Genomic DNA, 24,803 nt, shown 5'->3' with positions numbered 1-24,803 from the left:
AAAATGCAAATCCCTAAAAAGATAAAACACTCAAAAGAATAAAGCAACAATATATAAGAAAGAGGTTTACTAGTTGGGTCATGTAGGAAGCTTCTGTACGAACCAACCAATTTTCTACTGTGTAGAGGAATCTTGCAGCCAATCCAAACCATCTATTAGATGGACCCACTGGATTGACCACATATTCAACTTTTCAGCCCGTATCTGCAATATTCCCTCTATGTATTGATAGTTTTCATATTATATTAACTGTTAAAAGTTTTTATTTTTTAATACAAAGCTTACCTTTAAAGTGAGTTATTTTGCACACATGGCAAAGTGTTTTAGGCCACAAGGGGCTAGAAGAGCTAGGGACAGACAAAAAACATGGGTTGAAGTAGTAAAAAATTATTTTAAGGGCCCATAGTTTAACGATGGATACGACACTTAATAGAACAGAATGGTGGAACAAGATTCATGCAGCTGATCTCGTATGGTTAGGACAAGGCTTAGCTGATGATGATGAACTTGGTCATTCAAGGACACTCTGTAAATGACCCAATTGGAAGATATGCAACTTAAAATTGTCAGGGAGGGAGGGGGGTCTTTTTTTTTTTTTTTGAAGAGTAAAGAAGAAAAATTTTATTAAAAGAAAAACAGGTACAAACTGTTAAGTGTCAAGATAACACTCCACATCAAAGAAGAAAAAATATACATTATAAATTTCAGTCCAGAATGAACTGGTTCACATTACAAGTTTGAATCTCAAGAATGTCCCAAAAATTCTCAGCAAAGTCTGAAGGACTGATTTGCTCAAATTCTTCATGGGAGATGATCCAGTTTGTGATGAGTTTGCCTACTGAAGCCACAATCACTTCAATACCTCTTTCCTTTCCTTCAAAGAGCCTCCTATTCCTTTCCCACCACAGAGATCAGCAAACTGCAAAGGGAGTGCAGCTCCAGACAATTTTAGTTCTCATACTTCCTCTGAACTTTGGCCAGGTAGAGAAAATCTCTGCTGATGTTGGTGGCTGGAAGATGGGACTCCCAAAGAGGAAGGAGTAGAATCTCCAGAAAAGTATATTTATGCTAAAAGAATGAAAGGACCATTCTATCCTGTATATTTACAGAGTACAAATGGTCTAGTGTACAAGGTATATGATACAATAGTGCTCCCAGGGTACAATGAAGAGAACAAGACAATAAAAGACAATATAAATAACTGCAGACGACCAAACATCACTATATATTAACTGAAAGGGCACACTTGCATGTTTAGTAAGAAAAGTTTAAACATGACTCTTATTCAAGTAATGCAAGATTTATTAATATCATTAAAGGAAGTAATAGAAGAGAGTAAACAATTAGAAGAAAATAAATAGTCCAATTTCTTAGCATGAGGGTGGCCAAGGCATATGTGCCACAAATGCCCCACGTTATCACAACTAGTAGATGCAAAACTAGTAGTAGAAAAGAATCAAATGTGGAAGGAGTCTACTTCTCAAATTCTAGAGCAAACTATCGACCCAACCCACACCCTTTCCCCTTCACCTCTTCAATCCTATATCAAACAACTATCATGTGAGAAAGAAACAATATTGCCATCTAATTGAAATTAAATTGGTTGTAAGTTTAGGAGTAAACAAGGTTTTGGGTAGGTGAAAATTAGATGATTTAGAAGTGGACAGAAAAAGATCATCACAACCAAGGATATCAAGGTTTTCACCATTAGCAGTTATAGCATATTTATTCGAGGAGTGAGGTTTAGGAGACTGACCAAAGGAAGCTCTTGTCATGTGGTTAGAGGCACCAAAGTCGATTATCAATAGATGACTGGGTGAAGAACAAAAGTAAGTAGACTCACCTGACAGACTGATAGTAGAAAAGGCAGAGGAAATAGCCAAGGATATGAGCTGGCGAATCTTCTTTTCTATCACAACACTTGGAAGTGTCCCCGTTTGAAGACATTGAAGTTACTGTGGATGATCATCTTAACTCTCAATAAAGTTTTGATATGCCTTATGTTGTCCTTTCTTCTGATTGGAAACACCTCCCTTTGGTGGACGAGTAGGACACTCGGTGATAATATGTCCCTATTGCTTACAATAAGTACAAGTGTTTTCTTCTTACAATGTGAAACCACATGACCAAATTCCTTGCATTCATGGCATTGAACACAAGAAAAATCTTTCTTGTTCTTAGGTTTGGTTGCAAGGAAGACAACATTAATGTTAGGATCTCTCTTCCCATCAAGTGTAATCTAAGTAGCCATCTTGGTTTCTTCTCTCAATAGCTCCACAGGAATTGCATCCAAATCTGGTAAAAGTTACTTTGCTAAGGATGTTAGACTGCACAACTTCATAGTCAGGCCTCAGATGCATTAGGAAGTAAATGCATAATCTTCCATCTATCAAATTGTTTCATGAACGTCACACAACAGGTTGAAGGATCCTCTCCCAAATGTACCAATTCATATTTATTAATAGCCGAACAAAGGAGAAGAGGAAGAGAGGAGAGAAGAGAAGAGAGAGGTTTGGAGTCTGCTACAGAGCAGCTACAGTGCTGGCAGCGCTAACTTATATTAATATATATATAGGGCAACCATAATTAGAAGGGAAAGGACTCTTATGCCCCTACTTAAGTTACAACATAAAAAAACAAAAGAAAACACTGCTTTAATTTGTCCAAATGGACCCTAACTCAGCAGAATACAAACATAATAAATAAAGCTAACATTCCAACATTCCCCCTCAAGTTGGGACATGGATGTCAATCATGCCCAACTTGTCACACAAATTATTATGCTGCACGTGTTGAAGGCCCTTGGTGAAGATGTTTGCTATTTGTTCCTCTAAATTAACATAAGGAGTGCACACTTCTCCGTTCACAAGTTTTTCTCTAATAAAATGCTTGTCCACTTCAATATGTTTTGTTCTATCATGGAGGATTGGGTTAGTAGAAATGTTGATAGCAGCCTTGTTGTCATAGTAGAGTGACATAGGTTTGTTAACTGCAAAACCCAACTCTCCTAACAAATTTTTTATCTACATCATTTCAGCAACTCCATGAGACATGGCTCTGTATTCTGCCTCAGCACTGGATCTAGCCACCACACTTTGCTTCTTACTTCTCCAGGTGACTAGGTTTCCTCCCACAAAGGTACAATACCCATTGGTAAATTTTCTGCCATCGGTTGCCCCTGCCCAATCAACATCTGTATACACCTCCACTTTCAAATGCCCATGTTTATAGAAAAAAGCAAACCGGTTCTTGGGAACTTCTTGAGGTATCTAAGGATTCTTTCTACAGCTTCAAAGTGAGTTGTCTTAGGATTATGCATGAACTGACTAAGAACACCCACTGCATAGGCAATATCAGGTCTGGTCATAGACAAATATAAGAGTCTCCCTACAAGTCTTTGGAACTTCTTTACATATTTCAAACACTCCCCTTGACTATCTCCTAGCTGATGGTTGGGTTCAATGGGTGAATCAATTGGTTTCACTCCCAATTTGCCTGTATCCTCTAATAGATCTAGTATATATTTTTCTTTGGGAAATAAAGATGCCCCTTTTTGAGAGGGCAACTTCAATTCCAAGAAAATAACGTAAGGGGCCTAGATCTTTCACCTCAAATTGAGTGGCTAGGAATTTCTTCAGCTTCTGTATTTCAGTCTTCCAGTCTCCTATGATTACTATGTCATCAACGTAGACAATTAAAGCTGCAATTTTTCCTTCACCTTTTTTCACAAATAAAGTATGATTTGACTGGCATTGTTTGAACCCCATCAGTTGCATTGCTAAATGAAACCTACTAAACCAGGCTCGAGGTGATTGCTTCAACCCATATAAAGATTTTTTTAACTTGAACACCTTCTGCTCACTACATTTGGCACAAAAACTTGGAAGTTGAGTCATGTTAACCTCTTACTCTAGGTCACCATTCAAGAATGCATTCTTGATATCCAACTGGTGAAGTTCCCAATGAAGGTTAGCTGCCAGTGAGAGGAGGGTTCTAATTGAATTCATCTTGGCTACTGAAGCAAAGGTCTTTGCATGGTTTACTCCATACACTTGTGTAAACCCTTTGGCCACCAATCTAGCTTTGTATCTTTCTACTAAACCACCAGCTCTATGCTTTATTGTGAATACCCACTTGCAACCCACTGGTTCATTCCCTTCAGGAAAATCCGCTAACTCCTAGGTACCATTTTTGTGTAAGGCATTAATTTCTTTCTTCATTGCATCTGCCCATTCAGGTTTGGATAAAGCTTCTGCCACATTCTTAGGAATAGAGACACTCTCAATAGAGGAAATGAATGCATGGTATGAAGGTGAAATATGACCATAGGACACAAAGTGAGAGATAGGATGATTAGTAGTACAAGACCTAACACCCTTTCTCTTAGCAATAGGAACATCAAGATCATTAACAATAGGAGGATCAATGGGAACAAGTGTACCTGGTTGATGAGGAGGATTTACCTCTGGAGAGTCAGATGATATTGGTTGCATAGTTTCAGGTTCCACGACTCTTGAACTCTACTAGCTCTTATGGCGGCGAAGAAAGACCCAAAATGGAGAAGGGTTGAGAAGAGGAGGTGGTTGAACCTGAGTGTGTTTCTCCTCAACCCTACTCTCCCCCTGAGGAGAAACCGAGAAGAAAGGTTGACTCTCAAAGAATGATACATCCATGGAGACATAGTACTTGCGTGAAGCAAGATCATAGCGGCGGTAACCCTTTTGAGATAACGGATAACCAAGAAAAACACAAGGAGTGGCACGGGGATCGAGTTTACCGTAAATAGGAGACAAGTCATGAACGAAGCAACGACACCCAAAGACACGCATTGGAATGGGGGACAACGGAGCTGTAGGAAACAAGAGTTGATGTGGTGCCTTATACTCTAGTAACCGAGATGGCATATGGTTGATGATATATGCAGCACACATAATAACATCCATCTAGAAATGTTTGGAACATTCATATGAAGTAATAAACCATGAGGTACCTCAAGTAGATGCCGATTTTTCCATTCAACAACACCGTTTTGTTGAGGTGTCTTGGCACAAGAGCTTCGCTGAAGAGATCCACACGAAACAAAGAACTCTGTGAGATCACTATAGAAGTACTCTTTTGCATTGTCCGACTGGAAAATGTGAATTTCAATTTGAAATTGAGTGAAAACCATTCGTTAAAAGTTTTTCACAATCTTTGGCACTTCATCTCTAGATCGCGTAGGATACACCCAAGTATATCTAGAGTAGTCATTGATCAAAGTAATGGAATATTTATATCCAGTCTCAATAGGTAGAGAAATAGGGCCCCAAACATCAGAATAGACAATATGAAAAGGAAATTTTGATCTTTTATTTCTTAAAGGAAAGGAATTTCTACAATGTTTGCTCAATAGGCACGTATGACACTACAATTTACTAACTAACAAAGACTTAAACAACTTAGAAAACATAAGTTTTAAAGACTCAAACGAAAGGTGACCAAGACGATTATGCCACAAGTAGGCATGACTCTCACTAGAAGAACTTAAAGACTATGTAGCCACAAGACTAGCTTTATTCTTCAACACGTAGAGGCCATCCACCATGCTTCCTCTACCAATCGTTTCCCCTGAGGTCAAATCCTGAAACAAACATGAAGAAGGAAAGAAGGTCACTGAACAATTCAAGGAATAAGTAATAGTACTAATGGAAAGTAAATTGATAGGTAATTTAGGAACATGCAACACATTAGAGAGGGTAAGACCAAGAGGAAGGGAGATGGTTCCTTGACCGGCTATGGTGGAATAAGACCCATCAGCCAGTCTCACCTTATCTCTCCCAGAGAGGAGGTTATATGCCTGAAATAAATTTTACTTACCAGTCATGTGGTTTGAGGCTCCAGAGTCAATTATCCTAGGGGAATCAGATGCATGAGATGTCACATGGAAGGCAGTGGCAATGTTACCTGATGTAGATGCAAAGGAGGTAGAAGGAGTAGGGCTAGAATCTATTTGGCGAAGTGTCCTACCATATAATTTCAAGTGGTCACGAAAGGAGTTGATGATCTCTTCCTTGGGTTCAGAACCAGAGTGTCGTTCTTGGGGTACCATGGGACTAATCTCTTGAGATGCCACATTTTGCTGAGTTATATTTCTTCTGACTCTACTGGGTTGGCTTCTTACTCGGATCAGTCTTCTTACTCAATTCCTGAGCCCATTTCGGCTTGCCATGAAGATCCCAACATGTGTCTCTAGTGTGCCTGGACTTTTGACAGTGAATGCACCAAAGTTTGTTTTTGTCATCCACTATCTTCTGTGAATCTTCCTTTTTAAAGAACCTCCAACATTTGAACCTGTACCCCCTCGGACAACTAGTGCAATCGGTTCCCCTTCTGTACATTCATCACACTTCTTCTGCTCTCTTCAAACTGAACTAAGGCATAAACTTCTTGGACTAAAGGTAAGTTCTTACTTCCTAAGATTTTTACCCTCATGGATTCATATGTAGGATTCAGCCCCAAAAGAAAGGCAAATACCCATTGCTGGAAAACAAGTGATTTGTAGGCCTTTGCATCCTCATCGCACTTCCAATTCACATTTTGATAATAATCCAGTTCCTTCCAAATTGATGTCAAGTCTGAATAATACACCGAGAGACTCCTCTCCCCTTGCTTGCAAGTGGAGGATTCTGCTTGTAATTGATATATTTTTGCATAGTGCCTCTGTTCTGAATAGGTAGATTTTGCTTGTTCCCATATTTCACAAGCTGTTTCAGCCCACATAAAGGTTTTCCTTACTTGTGGCAGTATGGAAACCAAGAGCCATGGCATCACCATGCTATTTTCTTGGTCCCATTTGTCATGTTCAGCACTACCAATCTTTGGTTCATTGAATTACCATTAATATACCCAAATTTTCCTCTAGGAGTAATATAAAGTTTAATTCCCCTAGACCATTCAAGATAGTTCAGTCCATCAAAGGGGATTACAGCCATGGGGAAATTCATATCCATCCCCCTACTCATTCCATTTTGACCTCCTGAAATTCCTGTAGTTGCAGAATTCTCAGAGGACATGATTCAAACACCATTCAGACCTTACACACACCTTATAATCCCACCTATCACCAAACAAACAGTCCTAGAAACACCAAGGATGAAGCCCACATGCACACTGCAATCTGGACAATCTGACCACAAACCAGCCTAGATTGTCCAAAAAAGGCAAGATTTTAGGGTGGTCTCAGAGCTGATCTGACCTAGCAGTCACACTTCACAAACTTCTAGACAGGTGATAAACCAGTATGGTTACACCGCAAGGGTTACAAGATCAGGTTATCCACGACCTACAGATCTGAATTCTCAGACATGGGATCACATGATCCATAAAAAAAGTGGTTCAAACCTCACAGCTTCTCAGAAAACATTCAGCAGTTTGGAGTCATATAGTTTCTTCTTGGTACACGACCAAGGAAAAGGAAAAAAACACTAAAAAAATCTGTACCAGTCGTAGCTGTGCGCTTTTTTGATCTCAGTTGAAGAAGACAGCAGGTTGAAGCTTGTTCGATCTGCTCATCGGCCTAGCCGAACCTGGCTCTGATACCATATTAACAGCCGAACAGAGGAGAAGAGAGGAAGGAGAAGAGAAGAGGAAGAGAGGAGAGAAGAGGAGAGAGATTTGGAGTCTGCTACAGTTCAACTACAGTGCTGGCGGCGCGGTTTATATTAATATATATAGGGCGACCATAATTAGAAGGGAAAGGACCCTTATGCCCCTACTTAAGTTACAGCATAAAGAACAAAAGAAAAAACTGCTTTAATTTGTCCAAACGGACCCTAACTCAGCAGAATACAAAACATAATAAATAAAGCTAACCCTGCATAATTCAGCAGAATACAAAACATTCCAACAATATTCAATCTATAAGTTAACAAACCCTGCATAATACTGTTGAATCTTCTAGTCTCCTTGATGGTACGAAAATATACCAATTTCAATCTACTATTGCCTTCAGATATTAGATTGTTGATAAACTTTCTCAAGATGTTGATACATCTTATATGCAGTCTCATACCCATGGGAATGACAATGTCAACTTCAACTGAACCTGGGATCTAAGAGACAATCATAGCATTGTTAAATCTCCATTGTTGGAGTGCTTTAGCATCACCCCAAAGCCCTCTACCCTCAACATAAAATTGGGAGTGGAACTTCCACAAGGCATAATCTGTCCCATTGAATAGGAAGCAAATTGTCTCTCTCTGGCAGGAAAAAAATCAACACAGATATAGGATAGTAGTAGCAAATACTATTCCAAAAAAGTGGTAAGTAGTCCATCCTGCGCAATCAATCAGCAATCTAAGAGAATTTTTAACAAGCATCTTGCAACCAGATGCAAGGTTCCCTTGAAAAGTCTTGTAAAATCAGAAGTGAGATGCCAAACATCTAAAATGCTCTAAGCTGGAAGTCAACAGGAAGCATATATAGCAGATTATAGAAATGAGCTCCTCAAAGTTTCTAGCTCTGTAGTTGAACACACGGTTATTTCTTTCTTCTCAAATACGCCAAAATATAGCATGTGCAGCAGATTGCCAGTCTTCCCTCTTTTGCTTAAACCTCTTCCTGTCCATTGTCCTAGACATCAACCACGTGTTCTGGGAAGACCCAACTATGCTCAAATAGGGTGAGGAAAAAATTCTAAAGTTTTCTGGTTTCCTCACAGAGAAGCAGGATGTGGTTGGCAGGTTCCCCAGCTTTAAGGCAGAAGCAGCAGACATGAGGGGAGAAATAAGGTCTTCCAAGGTTCTTTTTCTGAAGAAGATCATAAGTGTTGATTCTCTTCAAGATGGCCTCCCACAGAAGAAAGCAGATCCTGGGAGGGATAATGGGAGCACCAGACTCTCTTGAGTGGGAACTGATCAGAGGTCTGTTCTTCCTTAACTAAAGCCTTGAAGCAAGACTTGGTTGAAAACTTACCTGCTGGGTGAAGGGTCCAGATGCGAAGGTCAGGGGAATTTGGGGAGAGGTATACCTTTCTAAGTGTGTGCAAGGAGCTAGTGATTTCACTAAGTTCCAAATCCTTTAGTGGTCTTCTAAGATTTAGGTTCCAGTTGAATGAGGGAGGAAGAGGGAAAAACCTGGGAAATGAGAGCTTCTTGGTTTAAGGTAAGGCTGAAGAGGTGAGGGAAGAAATTGGCCAAGGTTGAATTACCCCACCAAAGATCAGTCCAGAACTTAATTGTATCACCCATACCCACCTTATACCTGTGTTAGATAGTTTTTGTATGCCCTTAGCTTCAATAAGAATAATGTACATTATGAGTTTATTGTAAATGAATAAAGTACATATTTGATTCATGCTCATGTGGTGTGTTTCTATGTAATACCCTTAAACTGGACACTTAACGAGATTTGTGTTAGTTTAGAATGTTCACAGCCAGTGGGTCGGTCTGAGGAGACCTATTCTGATAAGACTAACACTGATGTGCCACCAAGTCGGTTGGGGTGGCTTGTCTCAGCCGCCAGGGTGAGACCCAAGGCACATGCAATGTAGGATTAATTGAATCTTTGAGCCGGACCAGATTTTTCAGTATTGCTCTGGACCTTGGAGATTAATGGGCAAAACTGGAAAGTTACATCCGACCCCTAGACTCGATTATGATACTACACTAGTGTCGGATTGGGCTGTTTTTGATGTACCAATCAGTGAGATCCTTAGTGGGGGTCAAAACCTAGGTATGTTGGGACAATCTGAGAATTCATCTGAGTGGTTGATCATAGTGACAGGATCAGCCCCTTTGTCCGACAAAGGTAATGATCGGGGATGCACTCTCTTTGATGGAAACCAAGACTATCGGCAGCCGATTTCAATCGTTGAGATTTGTTTTGCAAAATATATTTTATATGAGATATAAAAGTATAAATTTTATGGTTTCCAAAATGTTTTCAAAAGGTTTTAATTCCCGGGATCCATATAAGAAGAGAGTGCAACACTGTTCCTTGCAGCCGAGGGAGAGGTCCTCTCTTGTCGGGCAGTGTTTGATCATTATGGGCTGAGAGGTTAAGTGTAAGACCATTGAGGGCAATACCTGATGGGCTAATCTTGCATCTGCCCACAGTCCCTGGGTGTTACAAGGTGGCTTGGCCCAGGGACCACTTAGGGTAAGTGTTTGGCCCATAGAGCCCATGTGATGGGTTTCAGAGGGTGCACCGTCTATAACAGTGTATTCGGCCAGGCCTTGTAACAAAGGCTGGGTTGAACCCATATGGCTGATGTGTAGATCAATGTTTGGCTCCCATGCCATACAAGGAAGCTCAACTAGGTAACAGTTTGGAAGGCTAAGTGAGCACATAACCTTAATGGGCCTAAAGCCCATTTCGAACTGGGCTGATTTGATCAGTTAAATAAGGGGCGAATTCTGGGATTGGATAGGTAGATAGGATAGGGTCTTAACCCTATCCACTCAGAGAGTCTAGATCTGAATGTGATTCAGATCTAGAAACCTCCTAATGAGATTAGGAGAAGGTTGATCCAATCTACAGATAAGATAAGGGTTTACCCTTATCACTTAAAGGGATGTCTGATCCAAATATGATTTGGATCAGCAACTTCTAATGGGATTAGGAGCTGATCCCTTTAAGGTTACAAAAGGAGGGGGCGACAGCCTTTAAAAGACACATTCACATCCTCTTCAGATCTGAAATCACAGAAGGAAGAATTAAGCAATCCTGTGAAATTCTTTCTTGCCGCCGCCTCACCTGGCAGTTTGACTTCCAGTTCAGTGGGAGAAATCAAGATTTGATCTTGACATGTGAAGGAACTGATAGGAAGCTACGCTCACGTGCCATCCTGCTATTTCTTGCGAAGGATTAGGTTCTTGGAGAGAACATTGCTGATTCTGCTCCATCCTACACTGCGCCATCTTCAGTCGGAGCAGTCTTTGGATCCTTCCTTGGGCGTAAACACCTTCGTTGGGAGATATTATTTCTCCGTATCAGGTATAATCCTCTCCTACTGTTTTTGTTCAGATCTGGTTCGATTCATGGTTCAAGATTGATCATTGAAAAATATGATTTTTCTAAAATAGGGAATGCGATTCCCAGTTGAGGGGAGGATTTTTTTTTTGAAAATCGCCCACCTTATTCTGCAAGATTTGGGCGTCCATACGATGGATCTTACAATCCCTTCAGTGGTATCAAAGCCAGGTTCAACTCTTGAACCGAATTGGATCAAATTTGATCCTGCGCAAATGGGCAGAAGGTGTTCTACCTGATTTGCGCAGATATGATGTTTTTTCTGGAAAATTTGTTTCCAGTTAATGGGTGATTAATCTGAAATTAATTTTTTATAAATCTGATTATTATTTAGAACTGTTCTTTATAATTTTCTTGATTTATGGGCTGTTCGTACACATGGAGATCGAAATCTTGATTGGCGTAGGAAACCTGCGATTTGCAGTTTCTTGATTATTTTATTACATTTGGTCTTTAAAATATTTATTTTTTATTTTTTATTTTTAGACTGAATGTATAGGCATTCGATTTGATGTAATTATTAATAGAAATTAGGTTTTCTATTTATTTTATTTTGGATCGAAGACGACGACGCAAAGGAGATTTCGCAGATGGGAGAATTGCTATCTGCGATATGTAGTTTATGAAACTGCAACCTGTGATCTAACTTCTGTTTTGCAGGACGGATTGTGCGAATAACCCTATTTGACTGATTCTTGCCTATTCTTTTATCAATAATTAATTTCAGATTAATTCTTGAATTAAATCTTTAATTAAAGATTAAACCCTAGACCCATTCGACCCAGATTGGTCCAAACTGGTTGGACCGAATCTAGGGTTCGATCAAGGTTGAATGTCAACCCTAATTTTCCCACTAATGGGCCTGAGGATTGATAATTAAGTAAATGTTTAATTCGACCCAACCTGAAAAGGCCTAGTTTTAAGTTGTTAAAACTGCTAAAGCCCACTTCGCGGATTAAGCTATATGGGCCGAACTGATCAACCCTTATTCAGCCCATATACCTAGATAATTTTAATGGCTAATATTATGGATTAAAATTGGGCTTCGAATGTGTTTTACAGATATTTAATTGATTGGATCAATTTATCCTTACATGTGATGTATGGATGTGTGATGTGCTTCGAGCATGAACCATAAGAACTTGGTCCATGCAATTTCGACAGTGGCTCTTGCGCACCCATGGCTGAATGCAATCATTGCCATGGTGTCCCTTTTGGTCATTGGATGACCTCCCTCGGTGGTGGGTCCCACACCTCATGGAGAGGATACATGCGGAACCCTAGCCGATTTGGGCCCACTGAAATCTGGCTTTATGAAATTCAGTGGGAGCCATTTTGGTTTGACCTAGATCAAACTAGGGCGTAATTACTATTCCCTCCAACTAAGATGAGTGCATGTGATAGGGAGATTCATATGATGAACTCTCTAAAGGCCTTCCATCATTAGCATGAGGATGGTTCATTCAGTAATGAGGAAACACACCAGAAAATGGGCTATCCATTTGCTGTTGGGCTTGTCTGAGTGTTTCATCAGATGATAGGGGCGCCATAGACCAATGTGGGAGGGGTTTCACCAGAAAATGGGAACTCTCTCACGGTACCTTGGCGTTCACGAATATGATGGGTAAGCACTCACTGGACAGAAATGTTTACTTGAAAACAGCTCTGAACCTTGTTTGACAGAGGCCAAAGGGAAAGCTCATATGATGAGTGGATATGATCCTTCACAGAAAGGTGGTGGGTTATGCAGATGAAACAATTGGCTCCATGCACCCTATGTGATTTCCCACATTTCCAGAGAATTCGTAGTCTCCGTCACTGAGATGGGAGGAAAATCTTAGAGATGAATAAATGGGAATGGAACGTAGATTAAAAGCCATATCTATATAATGAACATGAATCAAATTAGGTTGTGGACCGATGCTTGCTCTTTTATCAGAAAATGGCAAACGGACAATTTGCAAAGCTTTTTGATGACAACAAGCTGAAGGGCCCGAACTATGCCGACTGGTATATGAACCTTATGCTGGTCCTAACTTCTAAAAAGTTAGACAAAGTGGCTAAAAATCCTGCCCCAAAGCGTTCGGGTGATAGGGCTTCTAAGGCCCAAAGGAGAGACTATCAGGATTGGGAGGAGAAAAACTCCCTTGCCTGGTGTTACATCATTGCCTCCTTGGACAATCCAATACAGAGGTAGTTCGATCAAATCGAACTTGCCAAGGACATATTGGATAGTCTCAAGACGATGTATGAAGAGCAGAATCGTTCTACTCGACAAAATGTTTTGAAACAGTTCATGACCGCTCAAATGTCCAAAGGGCAACAAGTTCATGACCATTGTCTTTGGATGATGGGCTACATCAATGAGCTTGAAGCTCTTGGATCCGGACTGGACCTTGCGACCCAGATAGACGCCATCCTTAATTCTTTACCTCCTTTCTTTAATCCGTTCATCATGAATTATAACATGAACAAGCTGAATGTCAGCTTACAAGAGCTCAACAATATGTTGCAACGAGCAGAAGAACTGATTAAAAAGGATGAGCCTGTAGCTATGCTTGTTGAAGCTAGCAAAACAGGCAAGAGAAAGAGGAAGGCAAAGAAGCCTCAGAGGAAAGCCATAAGGGTAAGAAGCAGAAGAAAGACAGCATCAGATGCCTGTCACTTCTGCGAGAAGACCGGCCACTGGAAGAGGAACTGACCTGCCTACCTGGAATCCAAGAAAGGTAATTTCGAATCTTGTGTTATAGAAACCAATTTATTGTTTGCTTTTGCGTTCTGGTGTATTGACTCTGGGGCTTCAACTCATGCGTGTAACTCACCTCAGGGGTTCAAGGTAAGCAGAAGGCTGAGTGAAAGAGAAGTTATGCTCTACTTGGGGACTTCTGCAAGTGTTGCAGCCGCGGCCATAGAAACCGTGGAGTTATTTTTTAGAGAAGGAATAATTGTACTGAAAGATTGTCTTTATGTACAAAATTTAAGAAGAAATTTGATTTCTGTCTCAAAACTGTGTGGATGATTATTCTGTCTTATTTAGTAATACGATTACTATTAAAAGAAACAACCAATTCATCGCATACGGGGAACTAGAGAACGGTCTCTATGTTTTACATCCTTCTCTAGAAACTAACATAACCGAAACTACGTCGGTTAAAATCCCTAAGAAAAGAGTCCGTGATACAGTTAATCCCACGTGCCTGTGGCATTACCGACTTGGCCATATCGGTGTTGACTGAATCACAAGGTTGGTAAAGGATGGTCCTTTGGATTTTCTAACTGTAGAAGATCTTCCCACTTGTGAGCCTTGCCTACAAAAAAATATGACGAAACGGCCATTTAACGGTAAGCCTGAAATATGTACAGGCACACTTGATCTTATACATACTGATGTATGTGGTCCCCTGAGTGTTAGGACACACAATCAACACGTGTATTTCATCACCTTTACAGATGATTTTCTCACGATATGGTTACGTATACCTAATGAGACATAAGTCTGAATCCTTTGAAAAGTTCAAAGAGTACGACAAGAGGTCGAGAAACAGTTAGGGAGAGAAATTAAAGCTCTTCGATTAGATCGAGGTGGCGAGTATCTCTCTGACGAATTCAGGGACTACTTGAAGGACAATGGGATAGTATCAGAGTTGGCTCCTCCTGCTACACCACAACTTATCGGTGTTTCAGAGAGGAGGAATAGGACCTTATTGGATATGGTCCTGTCACTTCTCATACACTCAGAGTTACCCACATCCTTTTGGAGTTACGCATTAGAGACCGTGATTTATGTGCTGAATCGGGTTCCAACCAAATCGGTTTCGAACACTCCATATGAACTTTGGACCGGAAAGCAACTAAGTGTCAAACACTTGAAGATTTGGGGTTGTCTAGCACACGTTAAAAGAACGAGTGCAGACAAGTTGGAATCCAAGACCAGCCGTTGCCTATTCATAGGCTACCCAAAAGGCTCTTGGGTTACCTATTCTATGACTCAAGTGAGCAGAAGGTGTTCTATAGCAGAAATGCACAATTCTTGGAAACCGATTACATCCTGGACATCCATCGTCAGGAAGTAGTTCTTGATGAAGAGAGCTCAGGAACAGTGGGAGATGTCCCACAAGTTCCAGGTAGTGACCAACCTAGAAGATCCACTCGGATATCTAGGCCACCAGTTCGTTATGGTTATGACCAGGATAGTTACCTGGTAGAAACCTTGACTAGTGAGGAGGATCCCGTGGGTTATGCGGAAGCTATATTGGACATAGATTCCCAGAAGTGGGTGGAGGCCATGAGAGCTGAGATGGACTCAATGGAGACCAATGGAGTCTGGACTGTAGTAGATCCGCCCTCCGGGGTAAAAGCAATTGGTTGCAAGTGGATTTACAAGAGGAAGAAGGGCCCCGATGGTAGGGTTGAGACCTTCAAAGCTCGTCTGGTGGAGAAAGGGTACACTCAGAAAGAGGGCATCGATTATGAGGAAACTTTTTCGCCTGTGGCCATGCTTAAATCCATTAGGATCCTGTTAGCTGTAGCAACATACCATGATTATGAGATTTGGCAAATGGATGTCAAAATTGCATTCTTGAATGGAGATCTTACTGAAGATATCTATATGCAGCAGCGGCAAGGCTTCATTGCTGCAGGTCAGGAACACATGGTATGTAAACTTAATAGATCCATTTATGGACTCAAGCAAGCTTCTAAGAGTTGGAACATCCGTTTTGACTCTGCTGTCAATCGTTTGACTTCAAGCAGAATCCGGATGAGCCCTGTGTTTACAGGAAGACCAGTGAAGAAGATAATGTTACTTTCTTGGTTCTGTATGTAGATGACATTTTACTCATTGGGAATGATGTGGGAATGTTAACTACAGTAAAAGTATGGCTTTCACAGCAATTCTCCATGAAAGATCTTGGAGAAGCCTCCTATATACTGGGTCTTCGACTCTATAGAGATAGATCGAAGCGGATAATAGGAAATGTTCCTTTCAGGCATGGAGTCACTTTCTCAAAGAAGATGTCTCCTAAGACCTTTGATGAGATTGAGGGCATGAAAGACGTTCCCTATGCCTCAGCCATAGGGAGCATCATGTATGCTATGCTGTGCACTCGTCCTGACATTGCTCAGGTAGTGAGTGTGGTGAGCAGATTTCAGGCCAACCCAGGGCAGGAGCACTGGACTGCTATGAAAAACATACTTAAGTACTTTCGAAGGACAAAAGAGTTTTGTCTGGTATTCGATGGTAGCTCACTACAGATCCAGGGTATACTGATGCCGATTTCTAGTCGGGTCCAGACGATAGAAAGTCTACATCTGGATATGTTTTCACGATATGATTGTGCTGTTTGCTGGAAAAGCAACAAACAGGGGTTCACTACAGACTCCACGACCGAAGTTGAATACATTGCCGCAAGCGAGGCTGCCAAAGAAGCCGTGTGGATGAAGAAGTTCATTCACGAGTTGGGAGTAGTTCCATCCAGCACATCACCCATCCCGTTGTTTTGTGACAACAATAGAGCAATTGCTCAGGCTAAGGAGCTATGAGCCCACTTGAAGTCAAAGCACATCGAGAGGAAGTACCACATACTGCGGGAGATTGTTGGTAGAGGGGACGTCCTGATTCATAAGGTAGCATCTGCGGAAAATGTAGTAGATCCATTGACGAAGCCACTATCACATAAAGTATTTGAGAAACACGTGGAAAGCACGGGACTCCGGCTTGTACCAGATTGGACCTAAGTGCAAGTGGGAGCTGTTAGACAGTTTTTGTATGCCCTTAGCTTCATTCTGAATGATGTACATTATGAGTTTATTGTAAATGAATAAAGTACATATTTGATTCATGCTCATGTGGTGTGTTTCTATGTAATACCCTTAAACTGGACACTTAACGAGATTTGTGTTAGTTTAGAATGTTCACAGCCAGTGGGTCGGTCTGAGGAGACCTATTCTGATAAGACTAACACTGATGTGCCACCAAGTCGGTTGGGGTGGCTTGTCTCAGCCGCCAGGGTGAGACCCAAGGCACATGCAATGTAGGATTAATTGAATCTTTGAGCCGGACCAGATTTTTCAGTATTGCTCTGGACCTTGGAGATTAATGGGCAAAACTGGAAAGTTACATCCGACCCCTAGACTCGATTATGATACTACACTAGTGTCGGATTGGGCTGTTTTTGATGTACCAATCAGTGAGATCCTTAGTGGGGGTCAAAACCTAGGTATGTTGGGACAATCTGAGAATTCATCTGAGTGGTTGATCATAGTGACAGGATCAGCCCCTTTGTCCGACAAAGGTAATGATCGGGGATGCACTCTCTTTGATGGAAACCAAGACTATCGGCAGCCGATTTCAATCGTTGAGATTTGTTTTGCAAAATATATTTTATATGAGATATAAAAGTATAAATTTTATGGTTTCCAAAATGTTTTCAAAAGGTTTTAATTCCCGGGATCCATATAAGAAGAGAGTGCAACACTGTTCCTTGCAGCCGAGGGAGAGGTCCTCTCTTGTCGGGCAGTGTTTGATCATTATGGGCTGAGAGGTTAAGTGTAAGACCATTGAGGGCAATACCTGATGGGCTAATCTTGCATCTGCCCACAGTCCCTGGGTGTTACAAGGTGGCTTGGCCCAGGGACCACTTAGGGTAAGTGTTTGGCCCATAGAGCCCATGTGATGGGTTTCAGAGGGTGCACCGTCTATAACAGTGTATTCGGCCAGGCCTTGTAACAAAGGTTGGGCTGAACCCATGTGGCTGATGTGTAGATCAATGTTTGGGTCCCACGCCATACAAGGAAGCTCAACTGGGCAGCAGTTTGGAAGGCTAAGTGAGCACATAACCTTAATGGGCCTAAAGCCCATTTCGAATTGGGCTGATTTGATCAGTTAAATAAGGGGCGAATTTTGGGATTGGATAGGTAGATAGGATAGGGTCTTAACCCTATCCACTCAGAGAGTCTAGATCTGAATGTGATTCAGATCTAGAAACCTCCTAATGAGATTAGGAGAAGGTTGATCCAATCTGTAGATAAGATAAGGATTTACCCTTATCACTTAAAGGGATGTCTGATCCAAATATGATTTGGATCAGCAACTTCTAATGGGATTAGGAGCTGATCCCTTTAAGGTTACAAAAGGAGGGGGCAACAGCCTTTAGAAGACACACATGCACATCCTCTTCAGAGCTGAAATCACAAAAGGAAGAATTAGGCAATCCTGCGAAATTCTTTCTTGCCGCCACCTCACCTGCCAGGTCGACCTCCAGTTCAGTGGGAGAAATCAGGATTCGTTCTTGACATCAAGGAACTGATAGGAAGTTGCGCTCACGTGCCATCCTGCTATTTCTTGCGAAGGATTAGGTTCTTGGAGAGAACATTGCTGATTCTGCTCCATCCTACACTGCGCCATCTTCAGTGGGAGCAGTCTTTGGATCCTTCCTTGGGCGTGAACACCTTCGTTGGGAGATATTATTTCTCCGTATCAGGTATAATCCTCTCCTACTGTTTTTGTTCAGATCTGGTTCGATTTATGGTTCAAGATTGATCATTGAAAAATATGATTTTTCTAAAATAGGGAATGCGATTCCCAGTTGAGGGGAGAGATTTTTTTTTTGAAATTTACCCATCTTATTCCGCAATATTTGGGCGCCCATACGTGGATCTTACAATCCCTTCAATCTGATGAAAGAGATGAAAAAAAAATATAAGTTGAGATTATACCTTTCAACGGGTTGATGTATTTGACCTGGTTCAAATGAATATTGCTATCCCAACCATTGGCGTGCTTCCCGTACTTGCCAGTGATTACTGCAGTCCATAGTGCATTTGGTTCTGGAGGGAATCATCACAACCATTTGCTGAGAAGAGCTATGTTTCTTTCTTTCAAGTGACCTATTCCCAAACCACCACCCTCCTTAGGGTTGTAGACCTGAGACCAACGCACAATGTGAGAACCCCTTTCCCCGCCTCCTTCCAAAGAAAATTTCTCTGAAGCTTATCTAACTGATTAGCTATTTTGTTGGGCATGTGTAAAGTAGAAAGGTAGTAAATGGGCTGGTTTTCCAGAGAAGTTCTTATGAGAGTGAGTCTCCCTCCTTTGGATTGATAATTCGTTTTCCATGTGGGCCAGCTTATTCTCAAAATCTCACATTTTTCTGGCACTGGTCCCAAAAGCTTTGATTCCTTGGATTCCCTCCAAGAGGCATCCCCAGATAGGAGATGAGGAGATTCTCTACCTTGCATCCCAAAGTCTCCGTAAAAATATTTAGGGAGTGAGTACCTACTAGATTCAGACCTACAATACTGCTCTTAGAAAAATTAACTTGAAATCCAGAAATCCATTCAAAGCAGGTGATAACCCTTTTCAGATTAGAAATAATGTCCTCATCAGCCTCTAAGAAAAGGATAATGTCGTCAACAAACTGGAGACGCGAAATCTTAGTGGCTTCTCGTCCAACTTCAAAACCTCTCAGCAGACCCAGAGAAATAGCCTTCTTCACCAGTTGGCTAAAAATTTCTGTGACAAGAGTAAAGAGCAGCGGGGAGAGGGGGCATCCTTTTCATAATCCCCTGCTGGCATTAAAATAGCCTTTTGGTTTCCCGTTAATTAGGATTGAGAAACAGGTGGAGATTATACGCTCCTCCACCCACTGAATCCACTTTCTGCCAAAACCCATTAGCCTCATACTTTCCAGGAGACACTCCCATTCTACTTTGTCATATGCTTTTTCCAAGTTGAGCTTTTCAATCACTCCTGGTTTGCCATTCAATTTCCTCTCTTCTATGCATTCATTTGCTATCAGGATGCTATCAACAATTTGTTCCCCTTTGACAAATGCAAACTGATTTGGGGAAATGATTTCACCTAAAACTTTCTCCAATCTTTCAGCCAAAACCTTTGCTAAAATTTTGTACACACTCCCAACTAAGCTGATAGGTTTGAAATCTGTCAGACCTGTCCTTATTTAAGTTCATTGCAGTGAGGCTATGGGTCCTCTCCTGCTCCAAAGAAATGACAATAACACTCTTAGAGAGTCTTAAGGAAGTCCATAGTGAAGAGAGAAGAAAAGGAGAAGTCTCATGGGGAAAATAGGAAGAAAGAAAGAGGAACATAAAAGGAGAAAGCACACTCATAGGTAGGCGAAGGGAAATCTTCTCTGCAAATATCTCCTTCAAATATGCCTTCTATCTCATATTGTGTAGTCTTCTTGTTCTCTCTTTCATTCAATTTCTAAGTTTTACTTATGAGAAAGAAGTAGAGGAAAAGAAACCATCCACAATCAAGTGCTTCTTCTCTCCTATACCTAAAGCCGTCTACAGCCTTGTTTCACAATGGCTGATTATGGCTCCCTACAAATGTGGATTTGAAGATTGAAGAAAAGAGGAACAAATAAAAATCATCTAATCTGATTGATTATGGTTCCCTGTTCACATGCCACATCTGGAAGACTGATGGTGTCATTATATTAAGTTGATTATGGCTTATTGTAAAGAAAAAGAAGTGAGAAGGAAATGTTTTTAGCAATCATCTTATTTGTACAGAACAAAGGGAAATGTATGTAAGATTCCTTAATTTATACTTTTGTATTTCTCATTCCTGAAAAGTTGAGATATGTAAAGAAATGTAAATGGATCTCTCTCTTCAAGAATTCTCTTTTCTAAACCATAAAAAAAAAATTCTCTTCCCTATTTTTCTAATTCGTCATGTACATTTATTCTTAAGTCAGAACCAGAAGGTTTTCTCCACGGGGATGTAATTAAAAGGAACTATTTGTATGAGTCCCTGAGTGGGCCTTACTCCCAAAAAAGTTAGAACTCAAATCATTCAATTAAGTGAATTATGTTGCATGAGAATTTCTTAAAATTTTACACTCAACATCCACCCTTTGGTTTAATCCCTTTACATTGCTTTTATCCTTCATTTCACTGTTAATAGTTCCCTAAAACAGCTGGTTTCACTAGATTTCAGCCATGTTGTTAGCCAATCTATGTGTCCAAGTATTGCCTAGGTGGTTGCCTTGTCACCTAGATGGGTTTCTTTTAGTATAAACCATGGGTTCAGGATGCCTAGGTTGTTGCCTTGTCACCTAGATGGGTGCCGTTTCCTTGTTAGTTCTGCAAAATCAAGTTCTAAGTCTAATTTAAGTTTTCACAACAGGATGACTTAATAATTTATATTGTTTGCTTGTGCAAATGAGTGGACATTTTACTGATCTATCAAAAATTGTGATGCTGGACATCTATTTGATGGATTTGGCACATATACCCACTGTATTTTGTGTCATATTGAAACAGTTGCTTAAAAGCAAGGTTCAAAATTTTGTCATGTATTGGAGCATATCAGGCGTATTGTATTAATCATATCGGCCCTGCCCCAATATGCTAAATATTAAGTATTTGGTGTTGCCAATATTTTCACGGGGTAGGCCTTTCTAAGACCGGCTCCCTGTAAAATTTTGAAAAAAAAAAAATGCCTTGAAAGAAAAGGGAGGGAGTAGAATCAGGGTGTATCAATACTTTGAACCATGCTTCAAAGTAAAGGGTCTTGCTAACCTTGAGCCAAGAGGCCTTGCTATCACATTACCTAAGTTCTAACTACTATTTGCTTATATGATTTATATACATATTAATTTTTCTCAGTTATGCTACATCAGCCCACAAATAATTTTATAATTTTGTTTCCTTTTCAGTGAGTGGGTTCTTGGTAATCGAGAGGATCTGGTCAAGGATATTCTTGCAGAATTACGACCAGACATTGGTGAGGTAATATTCTGTTCAAATAGCTTTGTCTTGGTTCCTATATTTCCATTTTATTCTTTTCGTTATTTATTTCCTTGTCTCCCCTAATATATTCTTGTTAGGAATTAGGACACTCCAACCCTTTGTTGTTTTTTGAACATGATTGATGACAAACTTACTTCCCTCCTAATATAAATTTAACTGACCCTTATGTTATGCAAATTATATTTGATCTGATTATTATAATTAGATCCTAGGCTCTTTCTTTTTACCTTCTACCATCCAGTCGGAGGTTGAGCCATTCTGTTCTTCTGGGGTATGCGTTGACTAAAATGTGGCATTATGCATGCTGTCTCACAAATCTGGTGAAGGGGTGTCTTTGTTTAGTTGATTTGACTGATTAAAATGTGTAGTCTACTGGTTAAAAATGTTAGTATGTTTTTTTGAGAAAATCTAACCAAAATTATTAAGAAAAAGGGACAGGGGGGGGGATCAAGAGGAGATATACAAAGCAGGGGGGGGGGAACCCCTACAAGTTACAAAGGAGGAAGCTTGTTGCTGTAAAAATGTTAGTATGTTGCACTGATATTATTTTTCTGTAAGACTGTAACTAAAGTTTTCAATGTTATTCAATGCCCATCCCAACTTCTTCCTTATCAATTTGAACTTCAGATATCATCCTAAAAAAATGAGGTACACAGGATGACTGGATGTATAGCTCAAAGTGAGAAGTCATCTGGGATGGGCATACCATTGAAAATTGTAGTTCTATGTATTTGGTCTCTTTTGTTCCTATGTGCAGGTTTCCTTTTGCTTGTCAATGAATTATCTTCTTACAGAGAAAAAAATGCCGAGCTACAGAGGCATTGGTTCTCCACCCTCTACATGCATTGCATGTGCTATGGTTCTAAATCAAGGTTTTTAAAACCAACCTGGAAACAGAATCACTCTGGCCACTGGTTTCCAGGTCAGCGGTTTGATTGTCTGGGTTGAGCAGGTCAAAACAGTTAAGGTTACTGTTTAGGTTTTATTGGATCCTGACTATTGGATTAGCATATTAGATCAGGTTAGGAAGAAGAACCATATAAATACATTCTATTAGAGAAGAGACAGTGAGAAGGACGTTTGAGAAAGGAGGTGGAGGAGGTGGAGGCGGTGTCCACGATGGTTGCCCATTTGCCAGTTGTTGTTGAGGATTCTTGGTATTGACCACATGTTTTTCATGTCCACATAAGCCCTATACACTATAGGTTTTAGTTGTCTCAGTAATAATAGCTCTACAAATTTTGAATTTTATAATTTAGAAACGCACAAGTGGAACATATTCAGGACAAGTCGCGAAGCATTTTTGGTGCTTCCAAGTCTTTGCATCTTTTGAGATATGCTTGACAGAAGGAAATGATATCCTTTCTCCTGCAGGAATGGTGGACTTACGTTTGCATGGGACCTTCTGATCCTCAACCTAACTGGCACCTTGGGATGCGAGGCACTCAACACCGTGCAGTGATGTGGCGGGTATGGAAAGAAGGCGGAACAGGGTTTTTGTATTGGGGTGCTAACTGCTATGAGAAGGCAACTGTTGCTAGTGCTGAGGTGCTTTTCTAACCAGAGTCTGCCGCTGATAATTAGAAGTGAACATTTACATCTTCACTGTTATGTTTCACCTCTGCAGATTAGATTCAGGCGTGGCCTTCCTCCAGGTGATGGGGTCTTGTTTTATCCTGGTGAAGTATTCTCATTGCATCAACCAGTTGCTTCAGTTAGGCTAGAGCGGATTCTCAGTGGATTGCAGGTACTGATTTCTATAATTTATAGAATGTTTTTAGACTCATCTGCATGTAGATCTCTCGATTAGAGGCTATAGCGCATTCTTATTCTTGAACCCAGTGTGCTATCATATTAGAGTAAGTGTGCATGTTCACTGTTTTGACGTCCAACCATTCATCATTTTAATAATAATTGAAACCATCTTTTGCAGTCACTCATGAATGGTTCTTATAGTTGTTTTTATTACCGCACAGGATATCGAGTATCTGAAGCTGTACAGTTCGATATATGGTAGAGACGAGGGGCTTGCCCTTTTGGAGAAAACAGGTGCATACCTGGGTCCAGAGCGTTACACGCTTGACCACATGCCTATTGATGTTATGCGAGGGGAGATCTTCTGCACATGCAGATCTTGAGCTGAAATGTGTTTATAGAACTTGTTTTTGTTCATTGCTATTACTTTTCCATTTTTAGCTTATACGGATCTAATGCTATTATTGGACAACAGCTGCTTGAAATAGAAAAGCTGAACGCATTGAATCCTCCTGTAAGCACGCTTAGAATTGCCATACCCATACTTATTGCTTGGTTTCATTGTTGAGCCATCTATTCTCTTTTAACAAGGATCTGGGCGAAAGTCGCAAAAGCAACACAGGGATTCAAACCCTTGGCCTTTTCTTTGTGCTCTTCAAAATATCGATATGCCCGATATGCTGGTAGGGGTGTATCGGGCGATTCGATACTGCATTTTATTGCTTTTTTTTAATTTTTTTGCAACCGATTCAGGGGGGTCGATTTAGGGCTCCACCCCCTGAACCGGTCAGACCCCCCATACACCCACTGTAGGGTGTATCGGAGTGGTCTCGGAACAATATGTATGGCTGATGTGTCGATATTTTGAACCTTGCTTACAAGAAGTCAAGAACTTTTTTTTTTCGGTGAAATACTAGTGCAAATTCTGGCTTGCTTTTGTTTTGGATTTGACTTTATTCTGTTCTAGGTCTTATTTTACTTCATTTGTATTGCAAATTGCGCAAAATATGGTAGAATTTGAAAAAAAAAAAGAAAAATCAGAATTTGCATTACCATAGTTTTGTTTGCACTGCAACCAAACGCAGTCTAATTATCAAAAATCTTTCTTCGTGATCACTGTTAGGGATGGCGATTCCCTCGTGTTGGGGGCTACAAATGGTATCTGATTGTTCAAATCCTTATGCATACTTGAAATTTAGGTTTAAGTTTCATACCAATAATTTTCATTTCAATCTGTTCATAAAATATAATGTTGAAGT

General features: G+C 40.5%; 1 protein-coding gene across 6 annotated transcripts in view; it reads left to right on the top strand.

The window, feature by feature from the left end:
- The window catches only part of LOC148876989 (alpha-1,6-mannosyl-glycoprotein 2-beta-N-acetylglucosaminyltransferase), a 65,944-nt gene extending 41,769 nt beyond the window's left edge, over positions 1-24,175 (top strand). For all 6 annotated transcript variants that reach the window (XM_088979909.1, XM_088979901.1, XM_088979892.1 and 3 more), the window contains exons 13-16: positions 21,696-21,768; positions 23,164-23,337; positions 23,417-23,536; positions 23,766-24,175. In XM_088979909.1, the coding sequence (XP_088836035.1) occupies positions 21,696-21,768; positions 23,164-23,337; positions 23,417-23,536; positions 23,766-23,927 (529 nt within the window). In that variant the 3' untranslated portion in view covers positions 23,928-24,175. The remainder of the gene's footprint in view (positions 1-21,695; positions 21,769-23,163; positions 23,338-23,416; positions 23,537-23,765) is intronic.
- Positions 24,176-24,803: the final 628 nt, after the last annotated feature.

Source organism: Nelumbo lutea, chromosome 1 (genome assembly GCF_056320005.1).
Source record: "Nelumbo lutea isolate HS-2025 chromosome 1, American lotus-T2T, whole genome shotgun sequence".
In the NCBI taxonomy this organism is placed as follows: Eukaryota; Viridiplantae; Streptophyta; class Magnoliopsida; order Proteales; family Nelumbonaceae; genus Nelumbo; species Nelumbo lutea.
This window is presented reverse-complemented; position numbering and strand designations above follow the sequence as displayed.